This window comes from Cibotium barometz, chromosome 15, assembly GCF_041138505.1.
Source record: "Cibotium barometz isolate CiBa-2024 chromosome 15, ASM4113850v1, whole genome shotgun sequence".
Lineage (NCBI taxonomy): Eukaryota > Viridiplantae > Streptophyta > Polypodiopsida > Cyatheales > Cibotiaceae > Cibotium > Cibotium barometz.
Genome location: NC_141060.1, coordinates 34,068,937 through 34,079,971, shown reverse-complemented (window position 1 = coordinate 34,079,971; position 11,035 = coordinate 34,068,937). Strand labels below are relative to the sequence as shown.

General features: G+C 40.2%; 1 protein-coding gene across 3 annotated transcripts in view; it reads left to right on the top strand.

Annotated features, from left to right (window-relative positions):
- The first annotated feature begins 6,424 nt into the window (after positions 1–6,424).
- Positions 6,425–11,035, top strand: part of LOC147631204 (nuclear pore complex protein NUP54-like) — a 62,132-nt gene continuing 57,521 nt past the window's right edge. Inside the window, exons 1-3 of one of the 3 annotated variants that reach the window (XM_086809546.1) lie at positions 6,425–6,716; positions 7,048–7,845; positions 7,948–8,058. In XM_086809546.1, the coding sequence (XP_086665672.1) occupies positions 7,090–7,845; positions 7,948–8,058 (867 nt within the window). In that variant the 5' untranslated portion in view covers positions 6,425–6,716; positions 7,048–7,089. Of the gene's footprint in view, positions 6,717–7,047; positions 8,059–11,035 lie in introns of all 3 variants that reach the window. The other 2 variants (XM_086809543.1, XM_086809544.1) reach the window with 2 other exon arrangements.

The following is an 11,035-nucleotide window of genomic DNA, read 5'->3' as shown; positions in this document are numbered from 1 at the left end:
TCCATTCATGTTGATGTATGGATTCTAGCCAAGATCTCTTATAGCCGTAGGGCTAGAGAAAGAGAAGTTGCAGTCTGTTAAGGAGTTCATTGAAGACATGCAAGATATGGTATAAGCAACAAAAGATTGCATACATAGCACAGACAAGGGTCGTAGAGAAGTGGCCTTTGAAGAAGGTGACTCTTTATATTTGAAAGTCCCTGCGAAATTGGAGACATTAAAGATGGGAAAGTCTGAAAAGTTTTTGCCTAGATACTGTGGTCCCTTTAAAATCCTTAAGAAGGTTGGTGGATTAGCGTATAAACTTGAGTTGCTAAAGAGCTCTTGAGTTCATCCTGTTTTTCATGTCAGTAGACTGTAAAAAATTCTCTAAGCATTTTGGTGGAGTTAATAGAACCATCATCTATTCCACATGGACGTGAGAGGATTCTCGAATTTAGAGATCGGAACATGAGGCATACTGTGTATTGTGAGGCACTAGTTATGTGGAAAGATCACGAAGGTGAGGCTTCTTCGTGAGAGCGCTTGAGTGCGCTAACCAAGAGCTTTTCGGAGTTCATTTTCATCGCAAATGAAAACTCTTCTTAAGGGGGGAGTAATGTGACGTAGCCCATAGCAGCTATGTACGGGAGGCCCGACCAGCTTTGAGACCATCCATCGGAGTGTGGATGACAAGAGAGCCGAGGTTCAAGGGTGAGGACACCCAGGACGAAGTTTCGTGGGCGGCTAGGCATGTGTGGGCAGGTAGGGCCCTATATATGCCTAGCAGTGGGGAGGATTCCCCATTAACTCTCAAGCTGGGTGGTGATCCAAGGCTTCCCTCCTCTGTGTACACGGCTACATCGATGTAGCACAAAGTCAATGGACTGGATATCCATATGAATTGTACTACTTTCATAGCTCTCTTATTTTAGACTCTCAGATTTTGCTAGCAAAGTCATCAAGTATTGTGCGGTTACTAGAGGAACCAATTGGGCTTGTAATACTAGAGGTGGGTATGACATTGGTGGTAGTCTAGGGTTCTAATAATTGGGCACTCAATTATGTGCCGATAGGTGCTATGTTTGTGGCATTCCCCCTTCCCATTTCAAATGCCATCCTAAGCATGTCTTTTGCTTATTCACATGGAAGTGGAACATAAGGGAATGGTTGCACAAAACCCTCTATTTCACATTTGGGATTTCACACACCATGGGGTTAGGCTCTTTGGTTTCCAATGACATTTGCCCTATGTCGACCTGGATTTGTTGAGGCTCCCTATGGGGCTGAATGCATTTATGGATGTCTTTGGTTTGAGGTAGCCCTAGACATTGGATCTTTACTCTTCCCTGTGCTCCATGTCCCTCATCCTAATGAACAAGAACTAGAACGTAGTTCTGTAGTGAAGAAGCTTCTATAATGGGCTCCTTTGAGAAGGTGAATTTTACTATGTGTGCTGTTGTTGGGTATTTTGCGGAACACTTCTCCCTAAGGTGAATTTTACTATGTGTGCTGTTGTTGGTACATCAAGGGACCCATGCCCCGACTACCATCATTGTGGTTGTTGGGATATTTATTGACCGTGGGGTCCACTTGGGATAAACCCAATTCAGGATCGACACCAAATTATTAAAACATTATGGCATCTGACATGGTTTGACCACTTTTTGAGGGAGAGAACCTTGAGGTTCCTAGTCCTATTCTAGCCCCTCAATTGAAGGTTCATAAAAAAATAGGGTGGATTAATTCCCTTTTCATGAAGTTTGTGGCGTTGTGTTTACAAAGCCAAGTGGTGAATCTAGGGCTCAAATGCATGTGTTTTGATGTTCGTCCACTCACATCTATGTATAGCTGGCTCAACTCCTCACTTGAGGTGGATCCGAATGAGTTTAACCTTCTTAATACGGGAGCACTCTGCTCAATGCTGGACATTTGCTAGAAGGACCAAAGACTGGGGGGTTTGATACACTATAGTTGATTGTATTGTCGTTTCCAAGAATTAGTCTATGGTGAAATAGTCTCTAGTGTGCTTATTGACATAGGTCCAAAAGCTCAAGCTATAATACACACACACACACACACACACACACACACACACATATATATATATACATGTATATATGTCAAGGAGAGGTGGAAGTTGTACTCCAAGACCCATTACGTATTTAGGGTCTCTTAGTCTTTTTTACATCGGTTACCCTGGCTACATGTGTATATATATATATATCTATGTATGTATATGTATATGTATATGTACATACATACATACATACATACATACATACATACATACATATATATATATATATATGTATATATGTATATATATATGTATCTATGTATATATATATATATATATATACATATATACATATATATATATATATACATATATACATATATACATATATATATATATGTATATATATATATATGTATATATATATATATGTATATATATCTATATATATATATTTATATACATACATACATACATACATACATACATACATACATATATACATATATATTAAATTGTGAATTCCTCTCATATGGTTTCAAGAAACTCTCCTTACATGATGGAAGCTGAAGTATATGTATGTATATGTATATATACATATACATATACATATACATATACATATACATACACACACATATATATATATATATATGTATATATGTGTATATATATGTATATATGTGTATATATATGTATATATGTGTATATATATGTATATATGTATATATATATGTATATATATATATATATCATACATACATACATACATACATATATACATATATATTAAATTGTGAATTCCTCTAATATGGTTCTAAGAAACTCTCCTTACATGATGGAAGGTAAAGGTATTTGCGATTTGTTTTCTTTTTTGTTTTTGATTATTAGATCCAAAGTAAATTTATTTGAATGAAGACTTACATTTACATTTAGGAAGGAGCCTTTTAAAATCCATCTTATAGTTGAAATAAGTTTTTTGAAAGTAGATGTTGTGAATACTCTTAGCAATGGTTCCATAATTCTTGTGATTTATGAACTAAAAACGAGTTTATTCATTGAATTAAAGTGGATGGTTGCATTGTGTTAACCACTCCATAGGTTAACATGATTTCACCTGCCCAACCTCCCATAAGGCGCTTTGCAACCTTACTCACTCAAGCCTACCATAAGGCGCTTTGCAACCTTACTCACTCAAGCCTACCATAAGGTGCTTTGCCATTTTTCTTACTCAAACTAGCACTTGTCTTTAATAAGATGATTGGAACATATAAAGTGGCCTTACCTTAAGCTTAATGTTGAATAGAAAAAGTCTAAGGACTTCCTATACATACTTGCGTAAGACTAGTACTAAAGATTGGATCATTTTTTATTTTGGCTGACCTAGTTTGAAAATTAGTCACTTGTATATAAGTCATTTTTGACACTAAGTACTACACATTCATTCCCTTACAATAGAATTTTTGTGAGCTCTTCTCTTCTCTATTCTTGCTTGCTTTTATGTTATGGAATCTTGCTTACTTGTATGTTATGGAATCTTGCTTGTATGTTATGGAATCTTGCTTGCATGTATGTTATGGAATCTTGCTTGCATGTATGTTTGTTTATAAGTTTCCCTCTTGTATTAGCTTCTTTTTCTTCCCTCACTTTTTGTAAGAGAGAACCATTACGAAGGCTATCTCTTCTTACCTCCATCTAGGCATAGGGAGCTCCTCATTCACCCCATTGGCAAAGGAGCATTCCAGTGTGACAATAGAGTCTTGTTACATTGAGCTAAGGAATAGATTAGAAACAGTGATTAGTGGAATTCACTCCAAAAACATAAGCTTTAAGCTCCATTAGGTGCAGATTAGAGTGGGATATGCAATTTTTGTTTATGGATTTCATATTTTTTCATGCGTTGTTGGAATTGGTAGCTTAGAAGCATGCAAAACCAATATAAAACAATGAAAAAGCACTTAGTTATTTGCATAACCACCATTATCTAGAATTAGTACACTTAGTCATTCCCCGTTGAGTTCAAAAAATCTCCAAAAAACTAGGCCAAACGAGTTTAGAGGTAGGTATACCTATAATTGTACCAACCAATTATTACTACCTTAAATACTTGTAAGAATATACCTCCTTTAAGGATTTTATTGTCACATAATCTATACCCGCTATATTTTTCAATAAAAACACTTGTCCTTTGTAATTATTCAAGCATTAAAGTACAATTGTGCCCAATAATAACACTAACCTTGGCATAGGCCTGTAGTATAAAGTACTATAGATTTTGCAATTATTGAGACATCAAAGTATAATTATTATCCAATAATTACACACACTAACCTTGGTATATGCCTATAGTATAAAATTTCATATCCAATTAGGCCTATTTCATAAAAATAAAGTACGTGAGCTTGGTTCGTGAAAAAGGAGTGAGTGTATAAACACAAGTTAACAAATGTGATTCAACACATGTGAACCTAGAGATGTGAGCCTATATGTGTATATATATGTATGTATGTATATATATATATATATATATATATATATATATATATATATATATATATGTATGTATGTATGTATGTATGTATGCATGTATATATATATATATATATGTATGTATGTATGTATACAAGATTTGTTCATGAATAAATTTTGTATTCGTTAAAACAAAACAAAATAATAATTATTTTCATCCACATAGCAAGATATGTGTTGTTGGTTCACACAGACTCAATGATTAAGGTTTATCATTTTGTTTTAAGTTCAAAAACTTATTTAACATAGAATGATCGATATGTCAATTCTGCAAGGTAAGTGGGCAAGTTGAGAAAATGCTTGATTTGAGAGAGAGAGAGAGAGAGAGAGAGAGAGAGAGAGAGAGAGAGAGAGAGAGAGAGAGAGAGAGAGAGAGAGAGAGTTGAACCCTTGAGAATTTGATGATGGCATTCAATTTAGTGGTGGGCAAGTTGAACAATGTTTAATTTGATAATGGATAAGTTATGTAATGTGTGTGTGTGTGTATGTGTGTGTGTGTGTGTGTGTGTGTGAGAGAGAGAGAGAGAGAGAGAGAGAGAGAGAGAGAGAGAGAGAGAGAGAGAGAGAGAGAGAGATTGTATAGGGAGAGAGTTGGACCCTTGAGGAATTAATGGGTAATATGCATTCTATTTTACTCTCATGACAAGAAGTAGTTGTGATTTGTATATATGCAAAAGGTGACATGTATACATAAATGACAAGACGAAGAAAAACCCATCAATAATTGCACAATTACACGAGGTAACATACATTTCATGACTCTTAATTTCAAACTAATATAATTAATAAAGCAATCACACTTAATTACAATCTCAACCAAAATTTATGCAAGCCTTCATGAAAATAAAGACAAGGGAAATAAACAGAGTAAGCACATACAAATATACTCTAAAATTTTAAATTAACACTTATACATGATATAATGAGGTAGCTTTTGATAACGAGCTCACTTTAAAAGCAAGCAATAATGTGTACTTGAACACAAATCAACACTTATACACAACATAATGAGCCAATTTCAAAAGCAAGCAATAATGTGTACATGAACACAAATCAACACTTATACACAACATAATGAGCCAATTTCAAAAGCAAGTAATAATGTGTACTTGAACACAAATCAACACTTATACACAACATAATGAGCCAATTTCAAAAGCAAGCAATAATGTGTAATTGAACACAAATCAATATTGTAATTCCAAAACTTCAAAATGAATAAAGTTGGATCATACAAGCTTTATACGAAACTCCTTTGATGATACAAATTCCAAACTTCCATTATATCTTGTTAGAGGTAGGACCAAAAAGAGTGTCACAATATAATCAATACATAACAAGTTGTAAATACTCATTTGGAAAAGGCTATATTACCACCATGTAGTGTTTTTTATTGTAAATACCATACCTATGCAAACAAAAAATGATGATCTAAAAATATCTACACATCCCACAGTTTCCAAAAAAGAAAGTTTCAAAATATACCTCCACCCTTAGATAGCTTGAGGATTGACCTCGACATCTTTGAATAAACAATTTCTCCCATTTCTCACAATGTTGTGCATAAGGAAGGACTAAAAAAGTCACTCTTGACTAAGAGAAAACCATACAACTACCAACATAGTGCTAGCCTAGTTGGTTAAGTCGCTGTTGTGCCCATCTCATGGGTCTTCCAGGGATGACGAAGCTGATGACAAAAGCGTTGCTCTATTTGAGTCTTAGAATAAGTCCGCTCGTCTCTGACACCGGCTCGAAAAACAAAACCCTCTTGGTTAAGGTGTTTGGATGAGGTGACAAAAGCGTTTCTCTGTTCGAGTCTCAGAACGAGTCCGCTTGTCTCTGACACCGGCTCGAAAAACATAAACCTCTTGGTTAAGGTGTTTGGATGAGGTCCTAGCTATAAAGAGAGTTCTCAACATTGTGTTGAGACATCCTCTTCTAGATCATGATAATACATATTGTGGGGGCCTTGCACTTCAAATTTCCTAAGGGGAAAACCATAAGCACACTTCACAACACTTTACACTATAAGCAATTTGTTTGCCTGGTTGGTGAGCCCAAAACTCGCTTGAAGCTTCCTGCAATTCTCTTTTGCATGACTGCCAAGCTCGAAAGAAATTCGCACAGCTGCACCCCCAACGGCTACAGTTCTTGGAGGACAAATTCCCGCCTTTTGGGCTGCTCTCAGGTAATTGAAAAACACTTGTCTTCCTCCAAAATTATGATTTTGTGCAGACAACCGCCCTGTATTTTTGATTCTCAAACACGATGGCTTTGTCCCTTAATTTTTTGCACTCACTTCCATGGTTAAGGCGCTGTGCATCTACACATATGCTGCAGCATTTGTCATGCCATGGCTAGGGTACTTTATCACTCTCTAGCTGTGAACGATGATGAAACACGAGCATGTGAGTTTATGTGTTAATTAGTGACAACAGCAGTTTGGGTTCACTCTTCCAGTTGCTTTGATCGGAGGTCCTGACTGATTCTCAACCCTAACATCTCTTCTTCTGCCTTAGAACTGTAGATCTGCAGCTTCATTGTAGCCAACACATCAAACTATGTTTGGAGCCAGCTCCACTCCCATGTTTGGGTCCACTTCAAGCTCATCGATTTTCGGAACTCCCTCGACTCCTGCGTTCGGAGCAAGCTCAACTCCTGCATTTGGCTCCTCTTTGTTTGGAGCCAGTTCCACTCCTGCCTTTGGGGCCAGTTCAACTCCGTCTATCTTTGGAGCTAGCTCGACTCCTGCCTTTGGAGCCAGTTCAACTCCGTCTATCTTCGGAGCTAGCTCGACTCCTGCCTTTGGCGCCAGTTCAACTCCGTCTATCTTCGGAGCCAGCTCAACTCCTCCTTTTGGAGCCAGCTCAACTCCGTCTATCTTTGGAGCTAGCTCGACTCCTGCTTTTGGAGCTAGCTCGACTCCCTCTATCTTTGGAGCAAGCTCATCCTCGCCTTTCGGTGCGACTTCAACTCCCTTTGGAGCCGGTTCGACTCCCACTTTGTTTGGAGGCAACACTACCCCAGCATTTGGAGCTAGCTCAACTCCCTCCATCTTTGGAGCAGCTTCAACTCCCTCATTGTTTGGAGGCAGCTCTACCCCTTCCTTTGGAGCAAGCTCAACACCATCTCTTTTTGGCTCAGCATCCACTCCGGCTTTTGGAGCAACTCCTTCATCTCCTTTTGGGGCAGCAAGCTCGGGCTCAGGTTTGTTCGGAAGTGCGTCAGTGCCTTCACTACTTGGCACAGCTCCTCAATCCTCCGGATTGTTCAGCGGTGCATCACAGTCAGCTTTTGGTCAATTCGGTCAAACACAGGTATCTCCATTTGGGCAACAACCATCTTCCTTGTTCAGTCAACCTCAAAGTCAACCCTCACTTTTTGGAATGCAACAACCTTCCTTGTTTGGTCAAGGGCAGCCATCAATATTCGGGGCTACTCAGCAACCTCTTTTGCTGAATGGCCAACTCACTACACAAATGGCGCCTGTCGCACCCTTGTCAATGCCACTTCCTGACAGGGAATTGCAGGTGAGCAATTTCTTCTTTTGTTTTTTGGGTTTACCTTGTAATATTTCTGTTTTGTCTTTCAAAGGCATTCCAGCTACAAAATCAATATTTATAGCATTGATACTTTATATCATCTTCAAATACACACGATCGTTATATAGTGGAAATTGGTTTGCCATGCTGCTATTAATTAGTCTCTTCAGTGGGGTCAAGGTTTTTGTGAAATTTAGATGCTTGTACTACTGAGAGCATGAGGGCACACCGTGACAATGACTTAGGGAATTAAAGAAAGTAAGAAAGGAGTTTCAATAACTTAGTGGAAGGCCAAATTGGCGTATGAGACAAAAAATAGCAGAGCATATGTAGATAGGTTGAAAGTTTAACCAAAGGTTGATACATGCCAAGCTCCAAGAGAGAGATGAGAGAAAACAGCAAAATGCTGATGCACTAATCCTCCAGAAAAGATGGATACAACCAGCCCGTAGGAGTGGACTTCGTAGGCAGAGGGTAGAAGGTGCTCACCAAAGTGATCAAGAGAGTATGATGAAAAGTGAGGGAGAGGACAATGTATATATGAGCTGGCTGACTGCCTCCTAGGCTCCTACACGACTTGAAAATAGGCATAATAGCCATAAAAAGGGTGGGCAACCCACATCAAAGGTCCATAAAATAGGGGAAAATATGGGGATTGCTTGAGCATGTAAAGGGCCCCCGTAGACACCTCCATCAGGAGATGATATATGCTAACATATATATATATCGAAGAGATAGCAGCTGAAAAGGGCATCCAGGGGCTAGACAGCAGTGAAGCAGTGATTTGCCGGCTGAACCAAGGGTTGGAGAAGGAAGAAGCCATGCCAAAAAGTATGCGTATGTACCGGTTATGCTGAAAATTGCCTTGTTCTAGCTCCTTATGAAAAATGTGCTAATTTTGAGAGAGAAAGAAAGAAAGAAAGATTTTATTAACGTCTTCCAAAAGACCGAACTCAGCCTATGAGACAAATCAGTGTACCTGTGTGGGGTATCCTCTGTCATCCCAACAAAATGAAAAAGTACTGAACTAAAAAAGCTGAGAGAGAGAGAGAGAGAGAGAGAGAGAGAGAGAGAGAGAGAGAGAGAGAGCTGTATTAACGTCTACTAGAGGCCGAACTCGACCTATGAGACAAATCAATGTACAACTGTCAATGTCTTCTGGATGTCCAGAAAAAAAAAAAGGACAAAATGAACATGAAATAAACTATGAAAGTACTGAGCTAGTGGGGGGGTGTGATGGATGGAGCACTACTGCTAGAGGCTCAGTATGCAACCTATATGCGTAGGGTATACAAGAATGCAATGCAGATCTGTGTAGCTCCAACCAGTACCATAATGGGGGTGTAATATGTGATACATAGGCGATGGCGAGGCAAAAATACCTCGGAGCATGATCTCCGGGTGTGAGTGTAAGTGAGCTAGCCGCTCCTGGATATGGTGTGATGTCGAGCCCGTATCTCTGTGGTGATCTCCCTCTGATGTAGTCTGGGAGTCTGGTAGCGTGGTGCTCTCGGTCTCCGTTTGGCTCGGAGGTCCGTAGCACACTGAAGTGTAACCCCCTCCTGTGTCAGAATAGGCACTGGGATACATCTCTGGAAGAAATCAGTGAGCTGGAGCTGTCGCCCACCTCTCCCTGTGGTATGAGTCCGTAGTAGTGTCTCTCTGTGGCGCTGTGTCTCTATGAAGAAGTGGCCAAATCTGCGCTGGTCTGTGGACTCCATGATCTGGCGGAGTGAGGGATGTCCACTGAAGATGGTGGTGTATCTCTCTCTAATGACACTATATGCTCTGCATTTGCATACATAATGTTCCTCACTCTCAACCTCCTCCTGGCATAGTCTGCATATCCTCTCTGCTCTGGGGATCCGTGTTGCCCTACTTGCCTCAATCTCAAGCTGGTGTGATGACACTCCGAGCTAGCCAATCACCACTCGGGCACTGTGAGGCATGTACACATCCATGTATCTAGGTCTCTGTATGAATCCATCCGCTGAGATACGCATAAACTGATCTCTGTAGTATAGGATCTTCGGTGGTAGAGGCTGACTGGGTGTAATCCAAGTCTCTTGAGTGTATTGCTGCCATAAATCCTGCCGAAGGACTCTGTTCCTCTCACTGTGAGAGAGCTGGATGTGTGGTGCATGTATATCATACTGGAAAGGTGGCAGGTGATCTATGTCAAGACCATGCTGAGTGAGCCACTGTATCATCTGTGAATACCATGATCTCCTACCTCCACTCTCTGCGAGCTGCCTGGACGCCTGAAAAGCTCTATGTGCGAGTCGATCTAATGGCATATCTCTGATCCTCTGTATGAAGCAGATCGTCTGGAAGAGGGCCTCTACTAGCATAGGAGGTGCAGCAAACTCCGTCCGGACAATGTTATGTGGGACGGAGGGTCTGCTGCGGATCATCCGTGAGAGCATGAGAATCTGAGGCCTCTCTGTCTGAGACCATGTGGAGGTGGCCAGCCCAGGTGCCCATACTGCTGCAGCATACATCAAAGCAGGTGTGACTAGTGTGTCAAACAACCACCCCTTCGTGCGGGGCTCCTGGAAGTGTGCCTGGTGACACTGTCTCTCTAGCATGGCCAGAGCTACATACCCTCGTGTGAGTCTATCCCTGGCTGCCTGTGCCATAGTAAATCTTCCTGGCGGAGTCGTAAATGTAATCCCCAGGTACACATATGAGTCTACCACCTCTACCTGTCCTCCTGCTAGTGTGAAGATGGCCTGTCGTTGAACCGGCCCTGAGGTGTGGAAAATCATGGTCTGGTTTTCCCAAGGTTCACTGTAAGCCCCCTCTGTGTGCAGAAGTCATGGAGTGCATGGAGATGGTGCTGTAGTCCCATCTGCGACTCAGAGACCAGAATAATATCATTTGCATATAGCATAATGTGGACTGTGGTACCTGAGATGTCTACCCTGTCCCCACCACCGTGACCAATGAAGTCAGCCACTTCATC